At 40.0% G+C, this 17,418-nt stretch overlaps 1 protein-coding gene across 3 annotated transcripts in view; it reads right to left on the bottom strand.

Annotated features, from left to right (window-relative positions):
• USP24 (ubiquitin specific peptidase 24) overlaps positions 1-17,418 on the bottom strand; it is a 145,247-nt gene that overhangs the window by 13,046 nt on the left and 114,783 nt on the right. For all 3 annotated transcript variants that reach the window (XR_014054482.1, XM_081492694.1, XM_081492695.1), the window contains exons 51-61: positions 16,439-16,580; positions 15,856-16,006; positions 14,795-14,890; positions 13,817-13,920; positions 13,263-13,376; positions 8,578-8,674; positions 6,135-6,251; positions 5,655-5,747; positions 3,811-3,913; positions 2,562-2,683; positions 1,615-1,728 (exon numbers count right to left, since the gene is read on the bottom strand). Coding sequence is in view for 2 of the 3 variants with exons in the window: in XM_081492694.1 (XP_081348820.1) it covers positions 1,615-1,728; positions 2,562-2,683; positions 3,811-3,913; positions 5,655-5,747; positions 6,135-6,251; positions 8,578-8,674; positions 13,263-13,376; positions 13,817-13,920; positions 14,795-14,890; positions 15,856-16,006; positions 16,439-16,580 (1,253 nt within the window). In the remaining variant the exon portion in view is untranslated. The remainder of the gene's footprint in view (positions 1-1,614; positions 1,729-2,561; positions 2,684-3,810; positions 3,914-5,654; positions 5,748-6,134; positions 6,252-8,577; positions 8,675-13,262; positions 13,377-13,816; positions 13,921-14,794; positions 14,891-15,855; positions 16,007-16,438; positions 16,581-17,418) is intronic.

Below are 17,418 nucleotides of genomic sequence, written 5' to 3'. Positions count from 1 at the left end.
TTTATATTTCATTTATACTTAGTCTGTTTTGTTGACTATTCTCAAGTAGCTGTGAGAATGCTAATTAGAGTGTTCTGAGATCAACATGCTGTGAGTGAAATATAAGAAAAGTCAGCTTAGGAAGTAGAAAAATCTGCCAAGACACACTCAACGAAGAAAGCAAGGTTGAGAAAACTCACACCCCTGTGCATTTTAATAACGTTACATATAATATGCAGTGGGAAAGAACACTGCATCACAACAGGGCATTTACAAGGTGCCAGGTCTGGTACTAAGTACTTCATGTATCATGCCTCACTGAATCTACACAATCTGTGAGGTCTAGTCAAATTTCCTCCTGTTTTTCAGAAGAGGAAACTGCCCTTAGTTATATAATTAGTAAACAGTAAAGAGAGATCTCAGTCAACCCTGATACAGGTAGATCTGTACAGAAAAGGCTGAGGGCAAAACATACTTTAATAAGAGCTTGGAGACATGACCCACTGATCACAGCTACTTGTTAACACTACCTATATCACTATTAGAAATCCTGGGGCAGGTAAGGTGTGGGACAAACTAAAATATCTCTTGTAATTTCACACAAAGAGGACTGGAAAGACACATAACTAATGTGACAATACTGGCCCATGGGGTAGGGTGGAGAGGAGACATGGCTGGCTGGTGATGGTCGAAATGGACTTTTCATACTTTTGCACAAAGAGAATGAAGTCATGTATTCTCCATGTAATTAAAAATTAAAGATTAAAAATGAATAAAAATGGTATGCATAGGGTTAAAGGTTTTTCTAATAATCCCTAGCAAGGCAGTAGTTAAGAGCACAGCCCTGGAGCCATACTGCTGATATTCAAACTCCCGCTCTGCCACTTACTAGCTGTGTGACACTGGTGTCTTCAATACCTTCAATACCAGCATCTATCTGAATCTCATAGGACTTAGGGAGTAGAATTAAGTGAGTTAAATATGAAATATGCTTGGAACTGTGCTTGGCATCCAGAAAGTGCAACGTAAGTAATTACTACACATTGATCAGAGCTTCATAATGAACTACATATATTACTACTTCAGAAGGTGAGAAAAATCAATCTACTTTTGATTTTTTAGATGTGGCCTGGGGAAATAACCTGAAACTTTAAAACCATTTTATACAATAATGGTCACCATAGCATTATCACTAACTACAAAGTATTATTCTTAACAGTTAAAAATTGCACCCAATGCAAATATGCCTCACTGGGAAGGGAATGGCTGAGTAAATTGTGATACATGAGAGAATGAAATACACTCAGGGAGCTTTTAATGATATGGAAAGCACTTATAATGTCAATTGAAAAAAGATGGCACAAAAATCATATAGATAATAAAATCCCAATTATGTTAAAATATATGCATAGAAAATAAAAAGGGAAACGTGAGAGAATATTCATGGTGATAATCATAAATGGTGAGATTTTGAATTCTTTTTTTATTCTTCATTTAAAAAATGAGCCTATACTATTTTTATGATTAGGAAAACAATTAAGGTTATTAAAAGAAACAAAGTGGGAGCCAAAGCAAGGCTTTTCTAGGTCTCAACCGCAGGCTCGCAGGCTACCACAGGTGTTTACGAGGTCCTACCTTAATGAAATGCAGCATGGTGAAGGAGAAATGCTCGTTACAGAAACAGCAGTACACCACCATCTCGATGAGCGCCAGCAGTGAGCCTGTCAGCTCTCGCAGAGCAAACATTACCTAGTGAGGGTAGAAGAGGAGTGTTTCTTTTGTCACAGTTCACTGTTAAAACACTATTTCTGACTTTCACTGAAATCTTCTCAGATTGAGGACCATCAACACTGCCTCAAAATAGTTTGAGTCTGTCTGAGAGTTAACACAATTTGTGCAAATATGCACCTTTTTCTCAGGAGTCACTTTTGTCAGATTTTAAAAGGTGATCTCCCCCATTAAAATAACCACTGATAGGTCCAAAAAATACATGATGTTAAGCTTAAAAAAAAAGAGATATAGCACAGCACTGTTGATGTAAATAAAAACCAGTATGATTATGTTCACCAAGTCATATATATATAAATCAAGTTACAGAACAAGGATTGGAAGATTACATTCTTAAGATGCGGTAGTTCTGGGTAAAAGGGGGAGGGACCTCAGCAAGAGGTTGTGAAGAGCTCACTTCCATACTCCTGAGGTTGAAAAACCTGTATGCTTCAGAGCTGTAGTATTTCAGGACCAGGGACACACACAAGGTTGGGAATAAACCCTTTGATAATAAATGCAGTGACTGTAATTCGGCGGGGAGTGGTGGTGGTGTGTGTGTGTGTGCCATATACCTCCTCCTGGGACCTGGAGGCCCAATTCTTAGTTGCAGGGAAGACTAATATTCTTTTCAGCTGCGTATTTCTTTCTGACATATATACAGGAAGTAAAATTAATTTGAAATAATTGCTTCTTAACTATACTCCCTTACATCAGAGTAACATACAAAATACAACTAATAACAAAAGGCATTTTTTCCTCAAAAAGAAGAAAATAGATAAAAGGAAAATGGCTTTAGTGGAACAAGGACATACCTCTAACAGGTAAGGTTTCCCTTCAGACAAGAACAACAGGGCTTCGACTTCCTCGTGGAGGGGCAGCAGGGGGCTCGAAGGGGCAATGCTAATAGGAGTCCGTTGTTTAAATACACCCGGAGCTTTAGGAAGTCAAAGGAAAAAGCCACTTCATGTTACCACGTGAAACAGACGTTTACAAGGTAAGGTGACTGCCTCAAGATTCACACACCCAACTGCTGAACATGTACAGCCGTCTCTCACAGTCACGAGACTTGAGGAAAGGCTTCCTCTCTCTTTCACTGTATGCCCTGGATGTAGGTGTAACTGTTAAACCCTAGACTCCCAGTGATTCACAGCCAAGCTTTTGAAGAAGTTTAAAATAAGAAAAAAAAAAAGGCCTAAAGTGCCTCTGAAGAGACCCAGGACAAGGCACTTCTGCTCAAACAACTGCCAATGCTGAGCAGAATCTCTCACATGGAAGGGAGTCCATGCTAGAAAAGCAAGGACTCTCAGTCTCAATTTTCTTTCGCAGACTCGTCTGAACTCACAAATGAGGTGGCTTCATCTTTTAGATCGGTGAATCAGAATTTAGGAAGCACAGTTTAGCTCACGACTATATGGGAGCTCCCCCACATCGCTTCAGACAGCCAACGGCGTCTCCAGGTCAGAGGGATGCGCTGTGATTTTTAATCTAGTTTCCTGGTCAGATGACGTGAAAACCCTGCCATAGGCTCTGGGGTCAGAGGCTTGTGTTCCACACTGGCTGCTATACCTCTGACCAGCTGTGAGGTGTGGAAGTTCCTCAAGCTCTCCCCATCTTAGCTCCCACACACTCAGAAGGGGAACCAACCTCACAGGTTTCCTGAGAGGATTCAACACAACAAACTGAGAGCCCCAGGAGAGGCTACCACATAGGAACACTGAGTACTTTTCAGCAGCTTTACTGTACTATCGCTGCTGGTGTTGTCACGGTAAGGCCTGACAACAGTACAGAAATGTAGCCTTTAAACCCAGAGTGTTTTTAAATGCTTCTTTATCCCACCTCAAATAAATTGTTGACTTTCTCTTGTGACAAACTAGTAAAAATAAGGTGAAGTTTAACATGAATTGAAACAAAAAATTTTAAGCGTCCCTCAAATATCAAACAGCCAAATGAGAAGCCACTAACATATATTTAATTGCCAACATTATTATTCTCTACGTGTTACTGACAAATTCACCATCTTTCCATTTCCTTGACATATTAAAGACAGGCTTTAAACCTTACCAACATTCCTCTGGGAAGAGACATCTGAATGCAGGACGAGCAATGCCACTGTATTGTGAAGGTTCCCAAATTCTCGTGCTTGTGCAGAACTCCACCGACGTATCTGTTGTCAGAGAAAATAAAGTGGGTGTTAGTGCTCTGGTGAGAAACAAGTGACAAGGAAGGAAAAGGTGTGTGGGTTCATGATATTCTGAGCCACATCCTTTCTCAATGTTTGACAGTACGAGAGATCAAAATACAAAAAACTCACAGGTTTTAAGCCAGCTTAAGAGTGGCTTAACACAGATTTATATGAATTTGAATTCTAAAACAAATACAATCATGCAATTCTATTTAGGCACTGAGCTCTCACCACTAGGTGCTAGGCAATTTTCCTGCACCCAGTACAGTGGGAAAAGCCCGTGAGGCTGGAGGTCTGCAGGCCTGGCCCCTCTCTGCCACTCACTGATCTGTGAGGATGTGGGCGAGTTTTCTACCTGACTTGCTTGTATCAGGACAGGGACAACCTACCTGCTACCTGTTCCACACCCACTTCATGATTGGGAGGACCAAATGAAACATTAAAGGTGAGAACGTTTTCAAACTTATGTGCTCCATAAATGCAAAACAATATTAATCATACAATATAAAATATAACATCATTAATTAAATATTATTTAAATTACAATGAATTTAAAATAATAGTCAGTGTCAATGGAGCCACTGATAAGAAAAAGCTTGAAGTAAAAAATTGATACTCAACAGAATATCAGCACACAGAGCAAGTTACTGTCAGTGCATTTATTTATTTAGGCCGCACTGTGTGGCACGCAGGATCTTAGTTCCCTAACAAGGGATTGAACTTGTAACCCCTCCAGTGGAAGTGTGGAGTCTTAGCCACTGGACCGCCAGGGAACCCCCCTGTTTTCAACATTAAGGAGTCAGAGTGGCTAGGTGGTATGACGGGAAGCTGAGAGGAGGCCTAAATGACAAGTCTATCTCCCTTAATAAAAAAAGGAAAGCCTCCCTAGGCAAAGAATCACATACACTGGAAACTAGAGCTGTAGCCCTGTGATCCTGAACAAGTCACAATTTCTCTCAGCTGTAATTCTTGCCCAAGAAGGGGGATGAAACTACCTGTTTTACTGAACTGTGAACTTCAGAGGCAGAGCATGAAAAGTAACCAGTTGTGTCTGGCACATAATAACTGCTCCATACATAGTATTTATCATTACAGCATGTTGACATTTTGTGTATTTTAAATCTATCAAACAGAAGAAATATAATGATTGGAAAAAACACACCAACATAGGAACTTCAAACAGGAGAGTCATTTGAAAAACCATTTCCCTTTCATTTTCTGAATATGAGTATTATATCTGCAGCAGTGTTGCTCAGCATTTAACGGTTCAACTTCACATGTGAATAACGGCCTGTGACAGCATCCCGTGTAAGCGCCCCCACCGGGACCAAGCCTTGCTTATGTGAATAACGGCCTATGACAGCATCCTGTGTAAGCGCCCCCACCGGGACCAAGCCGCTCACAGTCCCAGAGAGTGAGCGGAGGAGGACTCGTGTCCCTCTTTCTGAAGGCTTTCGAGTCCCGCAGGCAGAACCCATCTTTCCTCCTCGGACACTTGGCACCTCACAGTTTGACTGATGTCTGAGTTAGTCATTCCCACTGGTTACGGCATTTAAAATAAATTCTATAGGGAGGCTGTAAAAATAACTGAACTCCAAAGAATTTTAAAAGCTATACAGCACTTGTTGTACCTGGACTCTGCTGAACTTACAAAGAGAGACACTGGCTATGACCAAAACCGTAGCCAGGTCACTGGGCTGTGTGAGACAAAAGCAGGCAGTACCTGGGTGCTCTGCCGGCTGGCCCCAAGGAGGAAGCTGATCATGTGTCGCAGAGCAGAATGCTTCAGAAGGAGATCCCCGGCCTTAATCCCTTGCTGTCATAAGAAATAGAGAATTACAAATTATATTCTTATCCAGATAGTAAGCTATTCCAAATATACAGCCAAGTGAGAAGCTTTAAGTAGTAAGTGTTTAAATGCCATAATTTACATACAGAAAGTACTTGTTGAAAACCTAACAGCCCTATGGGGCTGCACAATGGCCCCTCATTTCAATGTAGATTCCTGCTCCAACAATGAGGAATGATCCCCACCTACCTATGCTGGGATTCTTACAAGTAATATAACACAAAATTGAAGATTTTTAAAAAGGAATACTTGTAAAATTGTATCATATAGGTCCTATGTTAACCAATATAAATGTTTTGCATATATAAAATTCCTTTAGACTATAAATCCCTAGTGGAAAAAAAAGTCATTTACCTTTTGCACAAAAGTGTTGAACAGGAAAAAGTACTGAGCACAGTTTTTACAATTTTCGGGGACATCTTTATCCAACAGAGCAAGTAGTACCTCCAGTAACTGATGAAGGCTCTTTAACTAGTTAGAGGAAAGATGAAATTACATAAAGAAAAAGAATGTAAGACGGATATCTGTAATAGGATTAACCTGAAGTAAACCACCATAAGAACAAAAGGAAAAGTCTGATCGATACAGTCTAGTCTCAGATTCAGATGGATTTATGCTTTGGAGAGCAAAAACAGAATTATCAATTTGATCTTCCAGGGAAGACTGGTAGAACTGTAGAAATAACAAAAGAAAAGCCTAGTTTTGTTTCCTCGCCTTCAGACTCAAGGGCATGGTTCCACTGACTAATGGCCACATTTTCTAAAAAGCCCAGTTCTGTCTTTTAAAAAAAAGGCGGGGGGTTTTAGAGGAAACACTTCTGAATCCCTCCCTCCACTGTGCTACTTCTTCACATAATCACAGATGCAAGGAATAAAAAACACAGACACAGGCATAGAGGCTAGGAACCAAGCCAATGGAGCAAATGGAGAGCAACAGCCTGACAGAATGACAACGGTAATATCAACTCAACTGTGAACTTACTTGAAAGCCCGCTGACGCCTCATGGAAAGCTTTGAAAAACATTTTATTTGTTTAGAAACCATTTTGGTTATCACATTGCTTCTTCTTTCCCTCCCACCCCAACTGTTTCTGGACAAGCCCTGGAAATCCATGTGTGACCTGAGAATTGAGACCAGGCTTACTACTCCTGTCAGTTCCTTTCCTCTGGAGAAGGTTCTCATTGACTTTTGAATATTCCCATCCATCCTGTCATACTCATTATAAATACAGTAAAATCTACCATGTATGTAGCATTCCATTTCAAAGTACTTTCCAATATAAAGTGGGTGGCAAGAGACACCATTTCCACTATGGGGGAAAACAGACATAATGTAACAACAGCTGAGTATCAAGTGGAATTTAGTGAGGGAAATGGTTTAAGTCCTCCACTACTCCCTTCACTTTCCTCCCCCTGCAGTCCTGCTTTTAGAGGCTGGTGGGGTGATGTGCTATGGCCTGACCCCATCTGTAGGTAGACTGCATTGATTCTGCCTTTATCCTTTGTCTGGGTTGGTACATGGGAGGAAGCAAGAGAGGGAGAACGTTCTTACGTTAAATATCTCAGAGAACTTCCACAGGGTACTTCAGAGCAATGGTATCTAAGCTGTCCTAGGCAGCTCCCAATGACCTATTTTATAATATTCTGCAACCAAGTAAGGTTTTGTGAAGAATGGTTCTGCTGTTTAAGCTGATCGAAAGCCACTGCCTTAGAGTAAACCTCCCTCCTCTTTCTTAGGATTCTTGGAACTGAGAGAGACAGTGTTCTTCTAGGTCATTCCTGAAGAGTATATTTGATCTCCTTCTCCATCCTGCACTGAGCCTGTCTGCAAATGGTGTGCCCTGGCTCAGGAATGTTGAAGGAACTAACTGCTTGGGTGCTATGCACTGGGTCTAGATCAACGGCCTCCTTAAAGGACTTACTCAGGGTTGAACAGTAAAGCCAATATCTGAATTTGAAGCAGCAATTCCTAGAATTTACATTTAGCTCATTGAGACATTGCCTCCAGCCAACGTTTATTAAGGAGCCAATTCATTCTGAATACAACATTTTTCAAAGTTTTCCATGTAGTGTCAGCTGTTTGAAACAGCAAACTTGGGAAGTAACTGCTGTATCTGCTAGGACTTAACAGACTGAATAATCAGACTCATGTCATTTATGTCCCTAAGACTTAAAATTTGGGGGAAACTGAGAATGGTAATAAATACCATGTTGTTTGAGCATGTGTGGAATTGTGAACTAGAAGAAAATATGTTACAGAAAACAGGGTTAGGAAGAAGAAATTCAGAATAACAGGAACAAGGATTAGGGAATAACAGAGATCAAAGAAGGAACTACTGTGGCCAGTGCCCCTGGATAGATGGCACTATCTGGTCCGGTTGCCAAATGAAGGTTCAGATCATGAACATAGCTTCTGAGGAAAGAGACAGAGCCAGGGGTGGCTCAAAATGACTGCTGGTCTGGACTACAGACTCTAGACTCAGGCTCGTCTTTACGCAGAGAGATCGAACACAAACTCTCGAGAGAAGACTCTGAGAGGGTAGAGTTCTAGACAGAAAACCCTGATGCAGATCAAAGCAGATCTGAATTCTGAGCCTACCTTGATGTCTGGGATCTGAGGAAGAGAGGACAGAACGCCTTCCAGCCTGGCACAGATCAGGACGTCAGTTCACAGAACATGCATTTTCATGTGGAAAATTACCAGACTCTAATCCTAGGCTTTTTTTCTTATTATGTGCAATTTAAAACATTTGGTAAAAAAAGAGAATGTGTAAACAGTATTTAGAAAACGAGACTGACCTTATCCTGATAAAACAAGGCACTGTCTAGGGTTTTCTCCAGGATTGTGGCCACAGCAACGCGTACTTCTCTCACATTGCACTCCAACAAGAAAATCCTAACACAAAGAGAAAGAGGTGTAAAAAAGCAAGATAGATTTCTATAACCCAACCTTCCCAACACAGGTCCCACCTACTATCCAAGGAAAAAATTACTCCAAAATGTCAGTTCAAGTCTCCTGAGAGTGTCAGCACACAAAATGAGACCTTTGAACACGGAAGGTAGGTTTTTTTTTGTTTTTTCCTTAAGATGAGTATCTGTATAAATGTAAATTTGGACTTCAAGAGATATAAAAGCAAAGAACCTAAGGTTTTATAAATTCCATTTACTCAGGAGTAATTTTCCCTGGCACGCCTTTGATTTCTCAGAATAGGATACTAGTTAAGAGTTCTCAGTCAACACAGTACCTCCTAAACCCTCTGTTTACCTACATTGCCATCCTTTCACTTCCCTTTCCTCTCCCAAAACTGATTTATTACGTGGTCCTCTTAGAAGCATGTGAGGCTGAAAATGTCCCGCTCCCTTCCTTTCTTCTCCTATGATGATGACGACAGCAGGTAAGGTTTACCAGGCATGTCCATTATATTTGATACGTCCAGTGTTACACTCAGACGCTACACTGTTCACTGAAAAGGTACGGCCTAATCCAACCCTTTGCACAGCCAGGTGGTAGATGCAGCAGCCTCAGGTGTGGTGGGGGCGGGGGCGGGGCGGGGGGGGACACCATCAGTATCCCTGGGGCTGGGTGAGAGTGGTTACTAACTACCTTAGAGCAACGAGGTAAGTGGATGCATTCCCACATGCAGTGAGCCTTTCTTTCTCTGCTTCATACACTCACTCTGACATGACAACCCTTATTATAATCAGCACAGTGAAAACTTAACTGTTTCTAATATTTCTTAACAGAAAATTCTCATTGTTTCATGAGTAAGATTTAAATACAACATAATTTTGATGACCCAAGTCAAAACTGTCCTGATGAGGCATTCTTTCAGGTCACAGCAGTGAAAGTTGCCCACATCTCTGTCTTGAGGGCAGGATGAGCTGACAGGGCTGCCCTCCTCCCTGTAGGAAGATGAGAGAGGAGCTTTCCAAGGCTGCTTCACTTCTGCTCATTCCAGGTAACTGTCAATTCTAAGCATTAGCTACCTAATGTGAACCCGACACAAAGGCTGTTCAACATCCACTAAGGTTCTAAGTGATAACTCTAGGAAAGTTTAAAAGATCACTTCCGTAATATTTGGCTCTAGGGGTCTGATTAGGTTCAGGTACAATTCTTTTGGGAAGAATATTTATGCAGGTGCTCCACATTACCTATCACAGACGTTAGGAAGCACTGTGAGAATGCAAAGCAACCCAGAATATGGGGAGCTCTATAGGTCGAATGACCTATCTCACCCCAAATACATGGCATGACAGAAAAGCTGGTGGGGATACGGAACAATTACAGCTTAAAAGAGTCGGAAGAGACATACACACCAAATACAACATGTGAAGCTCATTTGGATCCTGATTTGTACAAATTCAACAGTAAAATGACACTTTTGAGACATCTGGGGAAATCTGAACATGACTGTGCATAGGATGATATGATATGAAGGAATTATCATTTTTGTTTGGAGTGATGATGGTAAAGTGTTTACTTCTTTTTTTTTACCTTAACCTGTTAGAGATACATGCTGAAAAATTTAGAATGAAATGATGATGTCTGAAGGTTACTTTAAATACCTCAGAGAATAAAGTATGAGAATGTGTAGAATTGCAATAAGTAAACATGACTGGCCAAATGCTGACAACTTGAGGTGGGGATGGGTACAGGCTGTCTACTTTGCTGTATGTTTAAAAATTTCCAAGGGAAAAAAAATTATTTTAAAAGATGTAAAGTTCCCTTCAGGTTAATACTTTTATTTTCTTAGATTAATTTAAAAGCAGTATTTGCCTCTAGTTTAATTTTTTACAGTTATGCTGCTGCTGCTGCTAAGTCGCTTCAGTCGTGGCTGACTCTGTGCAACCCCATAGACGGCAGCCCACCAGGCTCCCCCGTCCCTGGGATTCTCCAGGCAAGAATACTGGAGTGGGTTGCCATTTCCTTCTCCAGAGCATGAAAGGGAAAAGTGAAAGTGAAGTCGCTCAGTCGTATCCGACTCCTAGCGACCCCATGGACTGTAGCCTACCAGGCTCCTCCGTCCATGGGATTTTCCAGGCAAGAGTACTGGAGTGGGATGCCATTGCCTTCTCCGTTTTGCAGTTATAATTACACTTAAAAATTTTCCCTGAAAAGGACTATATGGAGGGGCTGATCTGAGACAAGAGCCTCTTCATGTTCAATAAGATATTAATACGGTGCATATTTATTCTTTTAGTTTTAACACTGACAACTTAAGTTGTATTAAAAGTGCTAAAGAAATTAGTATTTAGAGAAAAGTGAAAGTGAAGTGAAAGTGTTAGTTGCTCAGTTGTGACCAACTGTGTGTGACCCCATGGACTGTAGCCCTCCAGGCTCCTCTGTCCATGGGATTCTCCAGGCAAGAATACTGGAGTGGGTAGCTATTCCTTCTCCAGGGAACCTTCCTGACCCAGGGATCAAACCCGGGTCTCCTATGTTGCAGGCAGATTTTTTTTTTTTTACTGTCTGAACCACCAGGGAAGTCCAATTAGAGAAAAAAGAGAATAGAAAATATTAATTCTTCAAATAATGAAATCAGAGCAATTGGTAACGATGAGTAATTGGGCTTTATAAAGAAAGGGACAAAATATAATAAACTCTGTCAGAAAAAATTTAGATTAGGTAATTTACTAAGATTCTTTTTACTATGTAGGAATTCTAAGAAACCAAATCACACTATCAAAGGAAGTTACTAAGTTTTTCTGGAGATACTTAAGAGCAAGCTTGCTTGAACATAAAAGGGAATTAAATAAATATTTTGCCATATTCCTTTCAAATGGATGGGTCTACGACTCAGGAGTCCTGATGGGAGGATATTTTGGAATTAAGCTGGAAAAATGGGTGAAAGATTATCTTTAAAGTAAATTCTAAAAGGACAGGCAAAAATACTTGAAAGACACATTGCTTTAGTCTCTCTTTATGAACTGTATGCATGTATGTAAGCACAAATACTGAGCACTTAAGTTTGCCAGGCTCCACGGGTACAGTAGGGAATCAAACACAGGTAGCTTCTGCTCATCAAGAAGCTGACGTCTAATCGAGGAGACAGGCAAATCTAAAGAGCAAACCAACAGGGCAGACCTACTTTAAACTGGGTGGTCGGGAGTGAACATCCTCTTTGCCATCTGAGGGATGAGAAGGTGTTTGCCATGCAGAGACAAGGGGAAACTGTTCTAGGTAGAGGGAATAACAGGCAAAAAGGTCTTTATGTAGAAAAAAGAGCATAGTGTTTTTAAGGAATCAACAAGCTGGTGAATGCTAAGATAGGAGGAAAGTGAAACACACAGGCAAAGCCCATATTTAAGGGAGGCCTTCTGTGTTCTATTATGGTCAAGAGTTTGGATTTATTATGAGCAATGAGAATCCACTGAAGAAATTTTAAGCAGAGAAGTAACATGATCTACCTTGTTTTAAAAGGAATGCTTTTGTTGCTGTATGAGGTACACTGGAGTAGGGGGAGGTGGAGATACTAAGCGAGCCAATAAATGAATGTTAGAAGCTCAGACCTAGAGATGAAGGGGAAATGGGATCAAGAGTTTCTGGATCTTAACTTGCCACTGGATGATGAACTCTCTGTGAGAAAAGAGTGGCATTTCTGTATTCCCTGTGGTCTGCTTTAAGTTGAAAAGTATGAGAGCGTATTTGTATGCTGACAGCAGTGACCTGGTAGAAAATTCTGGAAGATAAAAATGCTGGAATGATAAAGAGCCAACTTCCATGAGAAGCCTTGCTTATGTAGAGAGATTCATTTTGAGAGGAGAGAGGATACTTCTTCCATTCTATCAGGAGGAAAGGAGAAGATGGGAAGAGACTGGTTGGTGTGTAACCTGTGACAGGGGATGGTGGGTGCTGCTGCTCATCTGCTAGACTTGTGCCTCAGCGAAACCTGAGGCAAGGCCACTGGCTAGGGTGGTGAGCCAGGACAGCTGTGGCAGAGGGAAGGAAGAGGTCCCTGGGGATAAAGGAGCCTGGCCACTGAGAAATCAAGGTTCTCGCTGCAATCCTCATAGGAATGTTGAACTCTCTGAGGATAAGAGAATGAGAGGGAGAGAGCAAGGTATAAACATTCACAGTGATTGGACCATCTTGTAAAACAAAATTACTTCTTAACTACAGGTACACAAGTAAATATACGATCACAGGTAACATACATCAAAAGATTTTTGAAAAAGAGTACTTTAGCCAGAATCCAAACATATCAGCAATACTGCGGTATTTCTGTGCAGTAACCCAGGACTGCTGCTCTTTACCTGACACCAGACTGTGAGTCCCTGAGGGGATAGACTTGTATTTCAGAATCCCCTCAGTGACAGCAGGGGTTTAAGACATGCTCGCCTCTGAGCAATTGGCTATCTGCTTAAAATTGATTCCAACCAGAAAAATAATTTCAAGTTGAAAAACAAAGAGTTACAAGAAACTTTAGCTCTAAATCACTGGAAGAGAAACAAATTTCTTTTAATTAAAAGCTACTGACACTTACTTTATCAATTCTCGTCCTTCAGAACTAATAAAGTATTCAACTAGCCACTGACAGGCATCAAAACTTTTTGAAAGTAATGCTTCAATAGTGGCAATCCATTCTTCAGTGTCGACCCTTTAAAAAAGCAAAGACAGTGATGTTAGATAGCCCAGCAAATAAATTCATGGAGTGTCTTTCACCTTTTTAAAAAAAAATTTTTGATTTTTCTGGGGAGTAGGGCGGAGGATAAGTATGTATTCAATGATTGCTGGACTAAGACGGATAGTTAGTTCAACCCCCACGTCTGGATATAATTTTCCCCAGTTTCTAAAGATAAACAGCATCTAAACCTTATACCACAGTTATTTCTTTTTCTATTTTTTTCCATCTTTCCTCCTGGATTAGAAATTCCTTAAAAATAGGAACTCATGTCTTCAGCACCAGAATGTATTAGTAGTTGCCTTCAACTATTTAAAAGAATGTTTTGGATTTTTGAGTGTGTGAATTTATAAATTCAACTTTCGTTTAATTAATGCCTTTTGCAGAACAGACTGTGAAAACATAACATTTCTTACCTGAGTTTTTTCTTTGTCCGTAGGTAAGTTTGAAAAAGGAATTGAATGGCAAGCTGTAAGCTAACCTTTGCCATGCAAGGATAGTACGGATGCTTTAATTTAGTCTGTGAGAGAGGGAGAAAAAAAGAGATTTTTCACAGTTTTATAGATTACTGTGCATTGTTACAAACTGAGTAACAAGATGTATAACAATAATAATATATATAATAAAGCTAAATACTAGTAAGAAAAATAAAGCCAGTTTGTTAAAAAAAAAGTTCCAGTTAAATTTTAAAAAGATTAAGAAAGCTATCGTCTTCATTTCTTACAGGAAGCCTTCTCAAAATAGAGCCTTTAGACCACAAGATGTTAAGTAATCTACCAACAGACTAAGAAAGTCTTCCCCTTATTGGCAAACTGTGATCATGGTACTCAAGGAAAAGAAGCACTTGGAGACTAGTCATGTCTGATTACTAATTAGGATAATCAATCTCCTCATAGCACAATATCCATTTACATCACTTATGGCTATTAAATTCTTTACAAAATATAATTAGAGCACTTAAAAAAGCCAGTAAGTGGAAAGCTGCACTCATTCACAATCTGCACTGTACATTCTGAATACCGCCTACATTTGAATATCACTCAGTAAATGACACATTTGTGAGAATTTTTTTGGCATACAATCTAAATGCTAACATGTAAGAATGAGGATAAGTCACTGAATGCTTTGAGTGAGTGAAAGTCGCTCAGTCGTGTCCGACTCTTTGCGACCCCATGGACTGTCCATGGAATTCTCCAGGCCAGAATACTGGAGTGGTTAGCCATTCCTTTCTCCAGGGGATCTTCCCAACCCAGTAATTGAACCCAGGTCTCCTGCATTGAAGGTGGATTCTTTACCAGCTGAGCCACAAAGGAAGCCCACTGACTGCGTTAGTGGAAAGATTTTTAACTATGATCCTTTCTAATTTCTCTAGTAACACTCCAATTAGTACTTACGGCATTCAATGATGCTAAAGACAAAACAAAACTGAAATAATCACTACTGTACACATCTCTGTTCTTCATAAACTTGAGGTTTTCGTCTCTCACCATCTACAAAAGAAAAGTGTTAATTATTTTTAAGAAACAGGGTAAAATTATTCAATATGTATAAGATATTTTTAGTGATAAGTTAGGGTAAAGCAGGCTCATAAAAACACTTGTCTCAAGCTTTTAAATTTTTAAAAAGGAGAGAGGAAAAACTTTCAAAGATAAAGAGTTGTAAAAAGGTGAATTATTATTCATTAAACCACCCAATTCTTCTGGGAAATTCAGGAAAATCACCAGTGAAGGACAAGTGAATTCTAATCTGTTGAGTGGAAAGGTACAATTAGAGTTTTTCCAAACTCCATGCTCTCAATGTATCAGATGGCTTAATTCGCTTTTTTTTTTTTTTTTTTTACCAAAGACTTCATATTTCTCTTAAATTTTTTGATTCTGGCTACTTAGCTCTTGATTACTTAGAGTATAAAGTCTGGATAGGGTAATGGGACAGTCTGAATTTTAAATCCTGGCTCTGTGACATTGGCAGGATTATTTCTCCCTTCTGAGCTTTTTCCCCTTTTCATCTGAAAAATGGGAATAAAACCTGCTACTCCACAAGGGTGTTTTAAGAAGTAGGGATTTAAGCGTGTAGCATAGGGTAGGTATTCAATAACTGATGATCATCATTGTTATTATTAGTTCTACTCAAAGGTTATAAACCTTATTTTTCTTTCCAGAGATTTAATAAGTTAATTTCAGCAATGAGTTTCTGCACTGCCCACTCCCTCCCCCTTGTTTACTGGGGGCACCCACAGGCACACAGCAGGTCGGTGACAGTGCTCGTCAATCCTGAGTCTATAGCCACTTCTGTGACCCGGTGGGTCAGAAGACACTGTGCTAGACTGCTGCTGCGTCAGAAGTTCTGGACACAACTATATCGACAAGAAGGCTGGCAGAAGTAGTTCTGGACCCATGAGATAGATTCTGACATTTATCTGGGTTTTCTCCCTTAGAACTCTTTATACAGTTCTTACCTGATATATTCGAACAGGCATTTTCTCCACAAATAGTCCTTTCTTCTCACCTTTTTTCACCAGCTTGGTTAGAATAGAAAGTCGGTCATTGTTAGGCCTATGGGGCCGAGGAGATGACTGAGGTGAAATTTCTGGTGAAGATGGTGCTGACCTAAGAGACACAAATCATGTATTAGATTTAAAAATAAACTGTATAGTTTCCAGGTCTAACATATTAAAATGAAAATTCACAGAAAATAGGACTTAAAAAAAAAAACCTTTCAGATAGTGCTGGCATAGTACTCGGCTCTGGACATAAAGTGCACTCAATAAATCAGATTTTAAAAAATCTCAATTCTAACATGAAATAATTTCTATCCATATTTCTAAATACAAAGAACTTCTTGCCAAGGAAGTAACCACGAAGGTTACTTCCCAATTTGCCAAGGTAGCAGTAAAAAAGACAGGGGTAGAGGGATACTTACTTACTTTTTAGAATTTCTCTTTAGTTTAGCTAATTACCTTTAAATACCAAACAGCATGCTCTAAAGATCACAATATCACCTACTGAGATCACAGCAAATTACACAGAGGAGAAACTCACAGAGAGAGGTCCTCAGCTTCCTGCCGTACAACACTGACTCGACTTTTCTTTGGTAACACTGGGGAGTTCTGATCAGACACCCTTTGGTAAAAGAGCATGTATGCGTTCCAGTATCTTCGGCGTACATCAGTGTAGGGGTTCGCTTCATAATGAGACAACAGGAAAAACTCTTTGTAAATAAAAAATTTTATCTTGATGATTTAAAACAACACAAATCCAGCAAGTAAGTACTTACTAAATTCGTTAAATGCAAAGTGTAAGTAAAGTGCATGTCTTTTTAGAGTGAGACTTAAAATCACTCCGACAGTGCTCCAGAGAGGCAGGGAGTAAGGGAGCTATATGGTAGTGGAGTAAGGGAAAGAAGGTAAACTTTCCCAGGCAAGTTAAAATTTAATCAAAAGGCAAGTCACATTTGAAAGTAAATTCTGTGGCATAGGTTGGGGCTATAATTGGCCTCACTTAACCATTTCTGCACAAAATAGCCAAATCCAGGTAAATTTTGGCAAAGACACTATATTTAGCCAATAAAGTTGCTACCTTTAGATACATGACTACCATGGTCTGGTAGCAAGATCTAATATTGTGGATCTCACAAAGGGGGAAAATTTTAAATGCCCCTAGACTATTTAAAGTCAGGTATAAAAAATGACAAGGTTTCTTCAAATAGTAAATTCTGATGGGATTCTGTCAAGTACTTTTATGTTTTTTCTTTTGGGGGTGGGGGCTGTGGAAAGATTCGTTTGCCACACTGAACAATAAATACAGCTTTAAAAACACAGGTGCTAGAAATATCTTCTCAATTAATCATATACTGCTGCTGCTGCTGCTGCTGCTAAGCCGCTTCAGTCGTGTCCGATTCTGTGTGACCCCACAGACGGCAGCCCACTAGCCTCTGCCGTCCCTGGGATTCTCCAGGCAAGAACACTGGAGTGGGTTGCCATTTCCTTCTCCAATGCATGAATGTGAAAAGGGAAAGTGAA

The sequence above is a fragment of the Giraffa tippelskirchi genome, chromosome 5 (genome assembly GCF_054371585.1).
Source record: "Giraffa tippelskirchi isolate mGirTip1 chromosome 5, T2T-mGirTip1v1.2.pri, whole genome shotgun sequence".
NCBI classification, from domain to species: Eukaryota; Metazoa; Chordata; class Mammalia; order Artiodactyla; family Giraffidae; genus Giraffa; species Giraffa tippelskirchi.
This window is presented reverse-complemented; position numbering and strand designations above follow the sequence as displayed.